General features: G+C 38.7%; 1 protein-coding gene across 1 annotated transcript in view; it reads left to right on the top strand.

Moving 5' to 3' along the window:
- Window positions 1–6,237, top strand: part of DENND6A (DENN domain containing 6A) — a 72,081-nt gene extending 65,844 nt beyond the window's left edge. The window contains exons 15-20 of the mRNA XM_049861979.1: window positions 242–331; window positions 1,699–1,752; window positions 1,860–1,969; window positions 2,092–2,194; window positions 3,377–3,451; window positions 3,958–6,237. Coding sequence (XP_049717936.1) covers window positions 242–331; window positions 1,699–1,752; window positions 1,860–1,969; window positions 2,092–2,194; window positions 3,377–3,451; window positions 3,958–4,089 — 564 coding nt within the window. The 3' untranslated portion in view covers window positions 4,090–6,237. The remainder of the gene's footprint in view (window positions 1–241; window positions 332–1,698; window positions 1,753–1,859; window positions 1,970–2,091; window positions 2,195–3,376; window positions 3,452–3,957) is intronic.
- The last annotated feature ends 11,346 nt before the right edge of the window (window positions 6,238–17,583 follow it).

Raw genomic sequence — 17,583 nt, 5'->3', positions numbered from 1 at the left:
ATTGCAACCAAGGTCAGGAAACAACTTGTGTAAGAATCATTGATTGGAAAATTAATGTACTATGTAAACTTTCACCTAAAGCACAGTGAAATGTTAAAAAAAAAAAAAAGATGAAGTTCTACTTTGTTTTTTTTATGTCAAGTGTAAATGTATACTTATCTATCATTTGAGCTTCTATAATTATCCATTGTTTCATATCCCTGTCACAAGAATATAGCTTGTCATTGTTCCTTCTTTTAAGGGTGTACAACAGAAACGTCCTTCTGAGGCTCAAAGTGTCATTCTCCGACGCTATTTTTTGGAACTGACACAAAGCTTCATCATTCCATTAGTAAGTTAACAAATGTAGATTTGCCAAATTTAATGATTTGTAGAAGGGTGTATAAATGTGTATCCCGTCCACCGAAACTTTATCTCAAGTTGTGTGTTTTGCCTGCTTGTGGGTTTAGTGATTAAAAATAGAGCCATTTGCAGGAGACCTGGATTCTTCATTCGGGTACTAACCCTGTGACTTTGGTAAGTCATTTCCTCTTTCTGACCTTCAGTTTTCTTATCTGTAAAATGTACTTTCCCTGCTCTGTAAAGACTACAGCCTAGGAAACCATATGGGCAGTTCTTCCCTGTCATACAGAGTCACTATGAGTTGGAGTCAACTCGACGGCACACAAAACAAAAACAGCAATGATTTATGAACATTATATACACGGGGACAACCTGGAGATCTTCGCTGTTATGTTCTAGGAAGAAATATTCTTTCTGGGATGTCTATTTAGTTTGTTCCATTTAAATTTCTGTTTAAGTCAATAAACAAATATAGTGCTTAATAGCATGGACTGAAATCAAGTAGATCTGAGTTCAAGTCCAGGTGTAACCTTGGGCAAGTAACTTAGCCTTTTGAGGCCTCAGTTTCCCAGTAATGCCTGCCACATAGGATGGTTGCAAGGATTAAAAAAGATTATGCATGTAAAATGTTGAGCACATTTTCTGGCACGTAGTAAGGTTAATTACTATCATTAGAAATATGTAGTTCCTTGATTATCCAAGATTTTAAAAAATTTTTTGTGGTGAAATACATATAACAAAAAGCTTGCCATTTTTAACATTTTTAAGTGCACCACTCATTAATTACATTCTCCAAGTTGTTATACCAGTACTACTACCTATTTCCAAAAGGTTATATCGCCCCAAACAGAAACTCCAGTCTCCCTTAGCATAACTCCCCCTCCCCCTCCCACCCACAAGTTTATATCGCCCCACACAGAAACTCAGCTCTCCCTTAGTGTAACTCCCCACTTCCTTTCCCACCCACTCCTTGTAACCACTGGTTTATGCACATTGACCTATTCTAGGTTTTTCATATAAGTGGGATCGTACAATATTTGTCCTTTGGTGTCTGGCTTATTTCACTCAGCATAATGTTTTCAAGAGTCTTCCATGTTGTAAGGTGTGTCAGAATTTCATTTTCTTTATAGCCAAATAATATTCCAAGATTTATTTAAATTTTTATTGAAAATCTCAGTCTCCAGTTGTATCTAAATTTAGCTCTATTTAGTGTGGGGAGTGGTAAGGTGGTTGTTGTCTGTTAAAAGAGCATGTGGTAAAAAACTGGGAACCCCATTTCTTTTAAATAGGTCTGTTTAAATGTTTTTGAAGACTACCTGGGTAAGAGCACCTAACTTTGATTAACCTTTTTTCTAGGAACGATATGTGGCAAGCTTGATGCCTTTGCAGAAAAGTATTTCTCCATGGAAGGTATGAATATATTCATATAAATTCCTCTTTGAATTCTTTAACAGTAATTAACTCCTGTGAATATATCCATTTCTAATCTTTAAAATATAGTATGTCCTGTTTCGTAGAGTCCACCCCAATTAAGACAGTTCCTTCCGGAAGAATTTATGAAAACGCTCGAGAAAACAGGACCTCAGCTGACCTCTAGAATAAAAGGCGATTGGATTGGACTTTACCGGTTAGTCAGTTTTTTTTTGTTGTTGTTGTTGTTTTCTCATTTTCACCCATATACAGAGCTTTATTTAAAAAAAAAAAAAAAGTCATAATCAGACTTTGCTTTTTTAAAACTTATTTTTATAGGCATTTTTTAAAATCTCCTAATTTTGATGGCTGGTTCAGGAGCCGGCGGAAGGAAATGACCCAGAAATTGGAGGCACTCCACCTAGAAGCCCTTTGTGAAGAGGTTAGAAAACAGCATGTTTGTGTGACAATTAACAACTTTTGAAAATAAAGATACAGTTATCCTTCGAGGTTGGAAGACTACACTTTTAACTCCTTCTTTATAAATACTATTAATGCTTATTTTTCTATGTCATGTACTATGTGCCAGGGACTTTATATGGATTATCTCTTTTCATATTCACAGCAAGTCACTGAGGGTAGGTTTATGATCTGTGTCACAGGACACCTGAGGCTTAGAGAAGGGAAACGACTGGCCCTAGTCCATATCACTGCTAGTAGTGGAGCCAGCAGCGGGTGCAGCCCCTCACAAGTGCTGATTGTGTGTGTCCCTGCTTTCAGTGACCTCAGGTTGGTAGCTTGGACTCGGCTATGTACTCCACAGAAATTGGCAAATGCTGCAAACCAGGGACTTTTTCTGGAGAGCTGTTTGTTAAATATTCGCCAGTATACCACTGGGTGGAGCCAGGATTCAAATCCAAGCTGTCTAACTCCAGGTCCTGAGTTCCTTTCCAGTATTCCTTAGTTAGTTGGTATTAACAATTCTTCATATGTCTGAACTGACTTCTTCATCTTCCATAACTTACACCGGACTATTTTAAATTAAACTATCTGTGAAGATACAAAGTGTAGCCTTATTTTCATTTGTATTTAGCTTGAAATATTGAGGTGAGCTATCTCCATGGTTAACTTTCTAATCATAAACCCCCAGTGACTGGTTTTGAGAGGAGTATGATGAAAACCACCACAAGGGAGCCCAGGTGGAGCTTGTTTGAAGATGGAAAACTCATGTTCACAGTTTGTTAGCTAATGATCCTTACTACTTGGTTTAGGGGAGGGGCATGCTTTTGCACTTGAAATTGCAGTTTTGCTTTTTCTTGATTGACCTGAATGGGGAGCTTCAGAAAATAATATTCTTGTACTTCTAAATATTAGACAATTGTTCTGGCTAATGTTGAAAGTTATGCATCTAACAGTTATTAGGATATTATGTACACAGTTATCCTTGTACTCCAATGCTATAAAAAACCAAGCCAAACCCGTTGCTGTTGAGTAGATTCTGACTCATAGCGATCTGGTTTAAAATACCCTGTCCTTCCTTCCCAGAAGCCTACCGTATTGAAATAGAGCCACTTGAATATTATTTTGGGTGAATACTGATAATTGGAATTATTTGTTATTCTAGGACTTACTTCTCTGGATCCAGAAACACACAGAAGTAGAAACAGTAGACCTTGTATTGAAGCTGAAAAATAAGTTGGTATGTAGTCAAAGCAGATAAAACTAAATTGACTTTTCTCTGAAGATATTTTCCTTTCATTTCAGCTGTCAATCCATGATGTACCTCAGAAGTCATTTTTTCAATGAGAAGACTTGAGATTGATCAATTGATAGATCATATTGAGTACAAATGGCTAAAAATACCTGGTTGCTCAAGCAGATTGTAAATGATGCCGTGTATCCTGAAGTTATTCACACAGAGTCTAGTGAGCTCTACAGAAACACTGTCGCTTATATTTACTACCACACAGCATGCCTGGACGTTATCTGTCAGTTTGCATAGAAGCTTTTTATTGAACCCAGTAATGTATTATGTAGATAGCATATTCCTTGCTTTTTTTTCCTACAGTTTTTGTAACTTGTGTTCTAAGTAAAGTCTGAAAGTTTCCAAATCATTAGACCATTAAAAGTATTTATCTAGAGACTATAATGTATTAGAATAAATTCAGAAGATAGTTTAAATGCTACTAAATGTTCCTTTTGTAGGTGCAAGCTGATCGAGAGCGCTTACCTGTGAAACCTGACACTATGGAAAAGTTACGGACACACATAGATGCAATTATCTTAGCATTGCCAGAGGACCTACAAGGCATTCTGCTCAAAACGGGCATGACATGAGATTTGCCAAGATTTTCCAGCCAAAAAAGATTGCACGTCATGAAGCATACTGACATTTCAACCAGACGCACAAAAGAGATGTCTCAATGGCAAAGAAGTGGACATGAGCCGTGAGTGCTAGCTACAGGGTGGAAAGACTGTACTGTATAAACAGACCTTTTTAGTGCATTATTTTTTAAAATGGGTCTCTGGTGGTTCCACTTTAATACTGAAACACCGAAAGGCATTTCTATATTTTTAATAATGTTCTGAAGTGCTCTTATGAGAGACCTGTGGGGCCATCAGTGTCAGTGATTCCAAACTGCAGTGCTGGCATTGCAGGTATTTTTTTAAACTGGCGCTGCTTTGCCCAATCATGTTAAAACTCAGGGGGATATAAAAATAACATTCACACTGCCCATCTTCTTCAGAAGGAGGACATGATGAACTGTTCAGCTAGAGCTAGAAGTAATGGACGCATATGTAGTGCCTTCCGTTGTCTGACTCGTTTCACAAAGCCCAGCTGCCAGTCTTGAAGCTCTTCTCATATCTTGGTTATGATACGTAGTTTTGTAAGGCATTTTACCGAGTAACCAGTGCTTAAAAACGTGTTTCTTGCCTCCCAGTGTGTTTATCAGTAGGCTTTTTTTCATTGCCATGTATAAGGTTTTAAATTCATTATTTTCATTAGCATTTTCAAAATTTAATCATCAATTTCTCCAAAGGCAAGAATATATTAGTATTAATTATGGATTAGGGAGGAATAGTTAATATCCTCTTAACTTTTACTAATTGGGCCTGTTTAGCTTAATTAGCTTGGATTTTTTTCAAAGATACTCTAATTATAAAACTCGATATAATCATCTATTTTTTAAACTGAACTATTCCTATTTTAAATGCATTTGTAAGTCATTTTATGTGATAGTCATTTGAGTGACTGTATGGTTGATTTTTCAGTGGCATTATGTGCTTGGCAGGGTTTTCTCCCCCCCAGTGTTTCTCAGAACACTTCTGCTTTCGTTTGACATGGGATCTTTGCCTGAATCACTGTTACAGCCAATTTTTGTTGTTGTTTGTTTGTTGTTTTTATTTTTATGTTGTTTAAACTGTACTACCTTGCCAAAAATAGAAGAATGTGGCTTGGTAGGGTAAGATTGCTTCGTTTGTGTTTGAATAGGAGTGTCCTACAGAAGCCACTGTTTAAAATAGGCACACGTGACATAGCATGTATGTAAATAGCTATGTCTTGAATTATCCTCTAAGTAACCAAATTTAGTTGTAGTTATTTGTAAAAGAAATGGCTTCAGAAGCTGTCTCTTGTTTGTTGGTGTAACTCATAAGGACTCCTGACCCAAGAAAGCCTCCATTTATTTCCTTGTAACTGTGGTCTAAATACCCAAATGTGTCCTTTTCACATGGATACAGTCTCTTCACGCATACCTCAAAGTCAGAGAGAGAAAATGGCATTTGAAAAAATCATCTGCCTTCGATCATATGAGTCATTTCGTGAGATAACAGTTGTCCTTACAGAAAGCGGACAACTGCTTTTATATGGGAAAATATTTCATATCTTTCTGGGAAACCTTATTTAGGTATAAACAGTCATCTTATTATTTTTTAAAAAGGTGTATTTTAATAATCTTACAATTTATATACAGTCTGTGACCAGAATTTGAAAGTTGTTAATGTCATACCAAGGATCTTTTAAATTATACCACTATAGGATGTATCATTTCAAATGCATTTTGCACAGTTGAAGAGTAGGAAAAGATGCCGGTGAGCATGACAACGCTGTCTTTATACGTTCTGCATTTCACTGAAACTTAACACATGTTGGAAACCATATCATACCTACCAGGTTTATCTCTTAATTTCAAATTACGTACTTGTAAAAATAACAAAATTGCTTTGGAAACCTGAGAAAGACTGACTGGGTAACTTAATTTTTTGTGTGTGATTTTCAGAGTTTTTTTTTTTTTTTTTTTAAGAGGACTTTGTTAATGTCTAAACCCTGCCATTTAATGTTTATCTCCACCAGCATCAGAAGGAATCACTGCTTTAAGGGCGTCATGTAATGCCTAGTGCCTTCTTTTTACAGTGTAAAAGAGGTTTTGTGAAGGCATTTATGGTCATTACTGAAAACAATTAAAGGCCTTGGATTTTAAACTACTTGGATCTCTTGTGTTATTTCTGAGTAGGGTTGGAATACTTTTAAAAAATACTTAGTAAATTAAACTTGTGCTTTTGGAGTTCCTTTTACTTCCTGAGAGTTTTTTTCTTTTTTTTTAATTCATGTAAACCTTCTCACCTGTACTTCACGTGGAGCTGGTGAACAGTTCAGCTTAGTAGCAGGCAGATGGCTTAACTGATTGCATATCTTCCCAGCAGTACATCAATTTTATAAAATATTCTGATGAAAATATTTTAGTTCACTAATCTCAGTATTGTTAGATTCTTCATTTTTTAAAACCTTAGTCAAATTATTTTTCTTTGTCTTCTTAAAGGTAGCAACTTTATGATACGGTTCTTTGGATTTTAACTTGTTTATTAAATAGTAAGAAGACATACTGGATATTACCCCTTTTGAAGGTACAGAGTAATATTTTTCAAAGCGTGTTACAAAATATTTTGTTGTTGTTAGGTGCCATTGACTTGGTTCTAACTCATAACAACCCTATGTATTTTAGTAGATTTAAAAGAGATGGCATTAAAATTTGTCATTTTGGTTTTACTTGTTTATAACTTAGTTTATTTGTTTTTACAAACTTAGACTTTACTAATGTTCTCCTTTTCAGCATAACTTAGGGAAAAAAAGTGATTTAAAAATTTTAAGTACCAACTTTCTAATACTAGTGTTACCAGATGGAAACCCCAGGTTCTTACTCAGCATAACTTGTATTGGCCAGTAAACAAGAGATCGAGGTGGGAGAACAAGAAAGTCACCTTTATTTCATTGTATGAGGAAAATGGAGTCGTTCGAAGCTGTTGCTGCCAAGACTGCTCACCGAGGGCGGGCAGGCCAGTTACTTTTAAAGGGGTTTACAAGTAGGGAGTTCATACAAATTACGTCAGCAACAGTCTTAGTCATACCGTGCAGGGCAGGTGCAGTGGGGTTTACAGAAAAGCAGAATTCAAATGCATACCTGGGGAGGGGGGAGGGAGCCAAGAAAATAGGATTTTTAATACAGTACTGTGGGAGCAGTCTCACTAGTTCCATAAAAGTAGACAGTTAAAGAAGATGAAAAGTTTCTCTAGTTACAGATAAACATCTTCTAACTCTCAAATATGTTAACTCATAATAATGACTAAATTCTTATCAATAACTTGATATCCCTTCAGATATCCAAGATACATTACTTACTTGCCATCTGCAACTTGGTCCAATTGTGGTATTAATTATGTCAGTGGAAATTAGTCTTGTTAATAAAATAGAGCTCGTAGAACTTTTTTCCCAATTATACTTCTCTATTTGAGATAGATGAAACCATTCGATACAAGATGCAGAATCATGGTTCCTAAAATTTATCCCATATCTAACCAATTTCAAATAGACAAGTTTTAAGTTAGCGGTTAGCTAATGAAACAGTTGGTGAAGTGTATTTTGCAGTTTGGCTGTGATGGCTGGATGTTGAGGGAAAACAAGACGAGAATAGAGTTCTGCTATGTCATCTTCTCGGTGTTACTTTGGAACTTGAACGCAGCCTTTCTCGGCTACTCGTTACTTGAGTGCTATTCTTTGTCCTTCTCCAAATTTAAGTCATTGCTGCCTCAGAGTCATAAGTCTCATTCCATCTTACCAGCTTCACCTTCAGGCTTGGGTTCTTTTATTTATTTCCTTTTCCCCCTCCCCATTGTCTTTGTCATCCTTATGCCGTTTCTGCTTAACCATTAGAAAACTAAACCTCATGAACCCTTCATCTCTTTGCCTGCCCCTGGCGTTTTGTTCTTTATCAGCCAATATGGATACATTGTAGTATACATTGCTTCCAGATTGATAAAAATACTTTTGGAAAATGGTAACTCTAATTCCAGAGATACAGTCCTTGTTATTAAGTGAATGGATTTTTAGACGTCAGTAGGAAACTATTGAAAGTATTGATTTTGCTCTAATGAACTGAATAAATAATTTTATAGAGGCTCTGATGGTAGAGCCCAGCAATTTGTATTTTAAACCGCTTTCTTGTTGCTGGGTGCCCTCAAGTTGATTCTGACTCATAGCGACCCCGTAGGGCAGAGTAGAACAACACTATAGGGTTTCCAAGCCTGTAAGTCTTTATGGAAGCAGACTGCCACATCTTTCTCTCGAGGAGCAGCTGGTGGGTTCAAACTGCTGACCTTTTGACTAGCAGCCAACCGCTTAACGACGGTGCCACCAGGCTTCCTTTAAATAGCTTTATGGAGGTATAATTGACATGCAATAAACTGTACAATTTAAAGTGTACAGTTTGATAAGTTTTGACATTTGTATACACCCATGAAACCATCATTACAGTCACAGTAAAGAACATATTTGTCACTCCCCAAAATTGCCTCATTCTTGCTCCTTTGCATTACTGCTCTTTCCTGCCCTACCTTCCCAGACAGTGACTGGCCTGTTCCCTGTCACTATAGATTAGTTTGTATTCTCTGGGTTTTATATAAATGGAACCATACAATATAAACTATTTTTAATGTGTCTTCTTTCAGCATAATGATTTTGAGATTTGTTCAATAGTTCACTCCTTTTTATTGCTGAGTACTATTCCATTATGTGGATATACACAATGTTTTTTATCCATTCACCTGTTGATGGACATTTACATTTCTAGTTTTTGGCTATTACAAAATAAAACTTCTGTGAACACCGATGTATAAATCTTTGTATTGACATACATATCCTTTCTTCTTGGGTAAATACTTAGGAGAGGTACAAGTGGAATAGCTGGATCATATTGTAGGTAAATATTTAACTTTTTAAGAAACTGCTGAACTATTCTGCAAAGATGTACTATTTTTTATTTCCACCAGCATTGAATGAGAGTTCTAGTTTTTCCACATCCTAGCCAACAGTTAGTATGATCAGCCTTTTTAATTTTAGCCATTTTAATAGATTTGTATTGGTATCTCAGAAACGCTGATGGTGTAGTGGTTAAGTGCTACAGCTGCTAACCAAAAGGTCAGCAGTTTGAATCTGTCGGGCGCTCCTTGAAAACTCTACGGGGCAGCGCTACTCTGTCCTATGGGGTCGCCATGAGTCAGAGTCGACTCCACGATAGTGCGTTTGGTTTGGTTTTGGTATTGGTATCTTATTTGGATTTTAATTTGCATATCTCTAATGACCTGTGAAGCTCTTGGGAGGTGCAAATGATGAAGCACTCAGCTGCTTACTGAAAGGTTGGGGTTCAGAGGCACCTCAGAAGAAAGGCCTTGCGATCGGTTTCCAAAAAATCAGCCCTTGAAAACTATAGAGCACAGTTCTCTGACGCACACAGGGTTGCCATGAGTCGGAATCAGCTAGAGCAATTTTTTAATTACTGTGATGTTGAGCATCTTTTCATGTGCTTATTACCATCTGTACTTGGACTTACTTTGGACACATTGTCAGGAAAGATCAATCGCTGTAAACAGATATCATGGTTGGTAAAGAGTCAGTGAAAACAAGGGACACCCTCAATGAGATGGATTGACCCAATAGCCAAAACTATGGGTTCAAACATACCAACAGCAATGAAGGCGGCACAAGACGGGGCAATGTTTCCTTCTGTTATACATAAGGTCACCGTGAGGTGGAGCTGACCCTGTGGCAGCCGGCAACAAAACAGCATTAACAGTTTCTTTGGTGAAGTTTCCAAATCTTTTGCTTCATCTTTTTAATTTGGTTGTTTAGGTTCTTATGGTTGAGTTTTGAGAGTTTTTTATATATCCTGATACAAGTTTTATCAGATAAATGCTTTGCAAAGATTTTATTTCCCAGTCTGTGACTTGTTTTTCAATTTTCTTAATGTCTTTTGAAGAGCAGTGATTTCTTTAATTATGATAAAGTCCAGTTTATCCATTTGTTCTGTTACGGATTGTACTTTTTTTTGGTGTCATAGCTCTTTGCCTAACCCTAGATCACTAAGATTTTCTTTGATATTCTATAATATTTTAGTTTTAGATTTTACATTTAGATTTATAAACCATTTGAGATTAATTTTGGTATATGGTGCAAATTGGGATCTAAGCTTAGTGTCTTTGCATGTAGATATCCAGTTGTTCCCAGCATCACTTGTTGAAAAGGCTACACCTTGTCAAAAATCAGTTGCATTGCCTTTGCACCTTTGCCAAAAATCAGTTATCCATATATGTGTGGGCTTATATCTGGACTCCCTGTTCTGTCCTATTGAGCTTTTTGTCTATCTGATGCCAATAACTCACTGTCTTGATTACCATAACTTTTTCTCAAAATAACTTCGTTTTTCAAATCGGAAAGTGTTAGCCCTTCAACTTTTTTCTTCTTTTTTGAAATTGTTTTGGCTATTTTAAGTTCTTTGCATTTCCGTATCGATATTAGAATCAGCTTGTGAATTGCCACAAAAACTGCTGCTGGAATATTGATTGGGATTGTGTTGAATATGTATCAGTTTGGGGGATAATTGACAGCAATATTGAGCCTTCTGACCTATTAACACATTATCTCTCTCCATTTAATAATGTCTTCTGTAATTTCAGCATTATTTTGTAGCATCAGGGCATAAATCTTCACATCTTTTCTTTCAGATTTATCTGTAAACATATATTTTTGATGCTATTGTAAGTGGTATCATTTAAAAATTTTTTTTTATTCATTCAAAATTTCAGTTTAAAATATCGGTATATAGAAATAGTTTATTTTTGTATGTTGATCTTGTATCCTGCAACCTTGCATCTGTGAATGAAAACTTTTATTCCTCTTTTATCAAGTTGAGGAAGTCCCCTCTGTTCCTAGTTAGCTAAGAGTTTTTATCAGAAGTGGGTGTTGGATTTTGTTAAATGCTTTTTTTTTTTGCATCTATTGGGATGATCACATGGTTTTCATTTTAGTTTTAGTTTGTTAACATGATTGATTTGTTAACCTTTTTTTTTTTTTAATAACTTAGTATGAGGAGTGTGATGGGGGAAAACTAGGTGGACCAGGGTGGAGTTCGAGCAAGACTTCTCATTGTATGTAATTTCTTATTCTGATTTTTTTTAATTGAAGTAAAATATATATAACAAAACATTTGCTATTTCAGCCATTTGTACACATACAATTAAGTGACATGAATTACCTTTACCATTTTGTGTAATATCAACTTTATCAGTTTCCAGATTTTTTCTCACCCTCAACAGCCACTCGGTGCCCTTAAGCAAATGCTCCCCGTTTCCCTCTCCCACTTTCCCTGGTAACCACCAATTTTTTATCACTATCCACCTGCCATCCCTGAGTGGTGCAAACAGTGCATTCAACTGCTCACTGAAAATTGGAGATTTGAGTCCATGCAGAGGTGCCTTGGAAGAAAGGCCTGGTGACTGACTTCGCAAAAATCAGCCATTGAAAAATCTATGGAGAACAGTTATACTCTGACACACATAAGATCTCCATGAGTTAGAATTGATTTGGCAACAGGTACTGGTCTCTATTTGCCTATTCTAGATATTTCATATAAGTAGGATCACAAAATATTTTTCCTTTAGTGTCTGACTTACTTCACCGAGCATAATGTTTTCAAGGTTCATCCATGTTGTAGCATATACAAGAACTTCATTTCTCTTAATGGGTGAGTAACATTCCATTGCTTGTATATACTACACTTTGTTTATCCATTTAATGATCTGTTGATGGATACATGGGTTGTTTCTACTTTGGGCTATTGTGAGTAATGTTGCAATGAAGATTGGCGTACAAGTATCTGTTTAGAGTCCCTGCTTTCAGTTCCTTTGGGTGTATACCTAGGAGTAGAATTGCTGGATCATATGGTGATATCATTGCTGATGTCAGATGGGTATCATGGCTGAAAGCAGAGAATACCAGAAAGATGTTTACTTGTGTTTTATTGACTATGCAAAGGTACTCGAGTGTGGGAATCAACAAATTATGGACAAAATTGCGAAGAATGAAAGTTCCAGAACACTTAATTGTGCTCATGTTGAACCTGTACATAGACCAAGAGGCAGTCATTCAAACAGAACAGGGGGATACCGCGTGGTTAAAAGTCAGGAAAGGTGTGCTTCTGGGTTGTATTCTTTCACCATACTTACTCAATCTGTGTGCTGAGCAAATAATCGGAGAAGCTGGACTATATGAAGAAGAATAGGGCATCAGGATTTGAGGAAGATTCATTAACAACCAGCGTTATGCAGATGACACAAAGCTGGTGAAGGTTAAAGATGTCCCAAATGACCAACTTTTCCAAACTGCCCTACCACTCTATCATCTCTAACATCAACTACTCCCCCCACCTCAGCACTCTCCCTCCCGTCTTTGGGTTTGGTAATTCACTACCTCATCTCACAGAACTCACGAACTCGCAAGATGGCAGCCATCTTGCGCCTGTCTCCTGGTTCCTGCCTTCTTGTGGCATTGTCTCTGTCTTCCGTGTTACAGCTCCCCTCTCTCTCTGTGTCTCCCTTTAAGCCTAGTGGGATGGCAAAACTGACCAATCCCCTCATTAGGGTTCCACACACCCTATTTGCATGGCCCCAGCCCCACAAGCATGCCATGCACCTTATTTATATTATTAGCAAGGTATCCAATTCCCTTGGTGGGCCCAAGCACCTCATTTGTATAGTCGCACCCAGTCATTTGGTGGGAGTTACAAAGACTGGCCGGAAGGGCCAAATGTTCCAGTAATAGCATTCTAAGCAATAGTATTATTAGGCAAATGGACTAAATCTTTATGATCTTCGTGATGTTACTTGGAAATAGGGTCTTTGCAGAAATAAGGTAATAAAGATGAGATCATACTGGAATAGGATGGGCCTTAGAGAAGAAACACAGGGAAACGACAATGTGAGACAGAGATTGGAGTGATGCTGCCATAACCCAAGGAATGCTTGGGGCTACCAGAAGCTGGAAGAGGCAAGAATTCTCCCGGAGAAGCTCAGAGGGAATATGCCCATGACAACAACTTGCTTTCATACTTCCAGCTTCCAGATTTGTGAGAATATGTTTCTGCTGTCTCAAGGCACCAGTTCTGTAGCTTATGTGATGGCAGCCCCAGGAAAGGATGGCACCTGGCTTTGAGTCTAATTCCAGCCTTAACTCATCACTGTTAGGAATTTCTAAAACTGCAGTAACGCAAAAGCAAGACAGGAAAATCTGGGTTAGTGGTCAGTGAGGGAAAAAAACAAAAGGGAATTTAAATGTTTGAAAAAACTGATGTTTTTATTTTTCTGCTACAGACAATGCTGTAAAGAGCACTGTTCCAAAACCTTACAGATATAACCTAGAAAATGTGAGAAATTTTTCTTACCATAATTTCCTGGATGTGGAGTGAGTTGTGGGTCTTACATCAAACTTACTCTTCTGTTTTGCAGCATTTTTGGATCAAAGAGTATGCATATTTTAGAATTTGACAGACCAGTTAGTTATTTTAACATGCATTCAATGTAATGCAACCCTTAAAAAGAATGAGTTAAATCTATAAGCTCTGATATTCAAAGATGTCCACAACATATTAAATTGAAAAAGGAGTTGTTTAGCAGTATAAAATCCCATGAAAGTTTATACAGACATTAGGATTTCAGAGAGAAAAATCTGCAAGAATATATGCCAAGCTAACAATCATTCATTCATTCATCCAGTTCTAAGTTTCGTAAATTATATAAATGCATGAATAAATACACCTTGTAAAACTAAATTAATGCAGAAACAAACATTTTTACCCAAATGTTCATAGCAACTTTACTCATAATACACAAAACTTTAAAAAGCCTATTGTCCATCAATTGATGAACGCATGAACAAATTGTGGTATAACCATACTCTGGAATACTCAGCAATAAAAAGAAACTACTAATACGTGCAGTAACATGGGTGAATCTCCATGCCAAGAAGCAAGACGAAAAGTCTTCATATCGTATGATTTCATTTACATGAAGTTCTAGAAAGGACAAAACTACAGCAACAGCAGACTACTTGTCTGCCAGGGTCTGCCAGGAGAGAGAGCATGAGGGAACGTTTTGTGGTGATGGAAATGTCTTATATCATGATTATGGTGGTTACACTGCTGTTTATGTGTCAATTCATTGAATCATACACTTAATAGTGGTACATTTTATTGCGTGTAAATTATATCTCAAAATAGATTTTAAAAGCACAGATAAAGTTCCCTTTTGGGCCTGCTAATAGGGAGATTCCATCTAGTCAGGAAAGTCAAAGTATTCTGTTGTGAGCACTTTGTTTTTTGTATTTTCACTCCAAAGGAGTTAGCTTTTAAAAGAGCTGAAAGGTGGGGTTTGGCAAGGGTTGGGAGAAGCGGGGACTGCTAATTTTAAACTGCAGAAACAGCGTGGAGCAATATGTGGCAGGCGGCGAAGATTCTAGGGGACTTTTTAAAATACATATTATTCATGACGTATATTTTGTAATCACGAAACAATAAGATCCTAAATATTTTTAAAGTGCGGGCAAAAGTAAGAAATCTTTCCTGCTTTTACAGGAGGAAGGGGACAATAAAAGCAAGTCTTCCTCGTTGGCTTCTCTTAAAAAGCTGCAATAGCCACTGAGAAGGTTCTGGAGCTCCATCGTCCGGATATAGGCTTAGGGATCTTCAGTGTGACCCGGAATGGGGGTCGAAAAGTCCAGGCCTAGCTTCTCATCAGGTAACACAGGCTCTCCATTTCCATGCGGCTTTTAAACACTTATCTCCCAGGAGAGTAAGGCCAGCCCTCCAGCGGGGCAAGCGCCTGGTCCCGAGGATGAGGGGTGCACGTCTCAAACTGAGGAGCGCTAAAAAAATGTCTCCACAGAGCGGAAAGAAAGGAGGCTTATTACCTAACCCCTAATGGACAGCCCACCATGCTGGAAGCAAGGACTACAACTCCCAGGAAAAAGGCCCCTAGGCGGAAGTATCTCGCCTTCAGTCTTACAGGAAGTGACGCAAGTAAGGCATTGTGCGACTGGGTCCGTCTCCTAGCACGCATGCGCCTACTGGCCTCGCCCCCGTTCTAGGGGCCGTGTCCGGGAGGTTGCGGCGGCGAGAGGTGCTCGTCGGTATAGCTGGCCACTTCTGTTCCTGCGCAGGCGCAGTGTCTCGGGCAGCGCCGGAAACGCAGGGGCATGGGACGATGGTGACAGGATCTTGTCCGCGTTGGAGGGACTAAAAACCCACTGACATGGAGTGAATTCTAACTCATAGCAACTGTGTAAGACAGAGTGGAACTGCACCATAGGGATTCCAAGGCTGTAATTTTCATTTAATCGCCACCAGGGCTTCAAAACCCGGTTTCTTCACTCCCTGGGAAAGACCCCTCCTCACTCCACACATGTTAAAGAGAACCACTTCGTGCCACTATACAGATCACAAATCCAGATGCACACACACGAGGAAAAAAACATGTATTTTTTTAAATGTGTTTTAAGTGAAAGTTTACAAATCGAGTCAGCCTCTCAAACAAAAACTTATACTCACTTTGCTATGTAATACACCCTGTCTGCTCTCCCCGAAATGAGACAGCGCACGCCTCCTCTGCACCCTGTATTCCCTGTGCCCATTCAACCAGTTCTGTCCTCCTCTGCCTTCTCATCTCCCTCCAGGCAGGAGCTGCCCACATAGTCTGGTGTTTACTTGCGCCTAGGAGCTCACTCCTCACCAGTACCGTTTTCTCTCTTACAGTTCTGTCCAGTCCCTGTCTGAAGAGTTGCCTTCAGGAATGTTTCCAGTCTTGGGCTAACTGTGGGTCTGGGGGCCATGACCTCTGGGGTCCCTCTAGTCTCAGTCACGGAAATCTATATATAGGAGCCCTTATGGTGCAGCTCTTAAAGCACTTGGCTGCTAACCAAAAGGTCTGCAGTTGGAACCCACCAGTTGCTCAGCAGAAGAAAGACGTGGCAGTCTGCTGCCATAAAGATTTACAGCCTTAAAACCCTATGGGGCAGTTCTACTCTGTCCTATACAATCCCTGTGAGTCAAAACTCACTCCACCACAAAGGATTTCTTTAGTTTTCGTTGTAATTTCGCTTTTTTTTTCTACTAATTGCATCTTAGAGATCTTTTCATTAAAACATGTAGTTCTACATCATTCTTTTGGGAGCCCTGGTGACCCACTGGTTAAGAGCTCAGCCACTAACCAAAAAAGTCTGCAGTTCGAATCCACCAACTGCTCCTTGGAAATCCTATGGGGCAGTTCTAGTTTGTCCTATAGGGTTATTATGAGTCAGAATTGACTTCATGCCCATGAGTCCATTCTTTTTAACTCCTAGTAGTCTTCCATAACATAGATACACCATTGTTTATTCACTCGTTTCCCAGTATTTAGCTATGTTTATTCGGTGTTCAGGGTGTACCAACTCCAGGGAATACAGTGGAATATAAAAACAGACAAGGTTTCTGCCTTCCTGGAGCTTTCAGACGTGTGGGGGGGGGGGGCGGGGGAGGGCAGGAGGGTGGGGGTTCTCAAGAATTAGTAGCAGTAAATATAAAGTAACTATGAAAGGTGATTATGATACTATGGGCCTAAGTAATAGGGAGATTCCATCTAGTCAGGGTGGTCAAGAAAGTATATTGTTGAGTATTTTGTATTTTCACTCCAAGGGAGTTATGTGGAGGAATATGTGGGAGGCAGCAAAGACTATAGGGGACACTTTTTTTTTTTTTTTTTTTTAGTTTTTATTGTGCTTTACGTGCAAGTTCACAAGTCAAGTCAGTCTCTCATACAAAAACTTACATACACCCCACTATACACTCCTAACTGCTCTCCCCCTAATGAGACAGCACACCCCCTCCCTCCACTCTCTATTTTCATGTCCATTCGGCCACCTTCTGACCCCCTCTGCTCTCACACTTCCCCTCCAGACAGGAGATGCCAACATAGTCTCATGTGTCCACTTGATCCAAGAAGCCCACTCCTCACCAGCATCACCCTCCATCCCATAGTCCAGTCCAATCCCTGTCTGAAGAGTTGGCTTTGGGAATGCTTCCTGTCTTGGGCTAACAGCAGGTCTGGGGACCATGACCTCTGGGTTCCTTCTAGTCTCAGGCAGACCCTTAAATCTGGTCTTTTTACAATAATTTGGGGTCTGCATCCCACTGTTCTCCTGCTCCCTCAGGGTTTCTCTGTAATATTCCCTGTCAGGGCAGTCATTGGTTGTAGCCCGGCATCATCTAGTTCTTCTGGTTTCAGGCTGATGTCGTCACTGGTTTATGTGGTCCTTTCTGTCTCTTGGGCTCATAATTACCTTGTGTCTTTGGTGTTCTTCATTCTGCTTTGCTCCAGGTGGGTTCAGGCACATTGATGCATCTTAGATGGCTGCTTGCTAGCGTTTAAGACCCCAGAAGCCACTCTCCAAAGTGAGATGCAGAATGTTTTCTTAAA

This window comes from Elephas maximus, chromosome 20 (genome assembly GCF_024166365.1).
Source record: "Elephas maximus indicus isolate mEleMax1 chromosome 20, mEleMax1 primary haplotype, whole genome shotgun sequence".
Taxonomy (NCBI): Eukaryota; Metazoa; Chordata; class Mammalia; order Proboscidea; family Elephantidae; genus Elephas; species Elephas maximus.
This window is presented reverse-complemented; position numbering and strand designations above follow the sequence as displayed.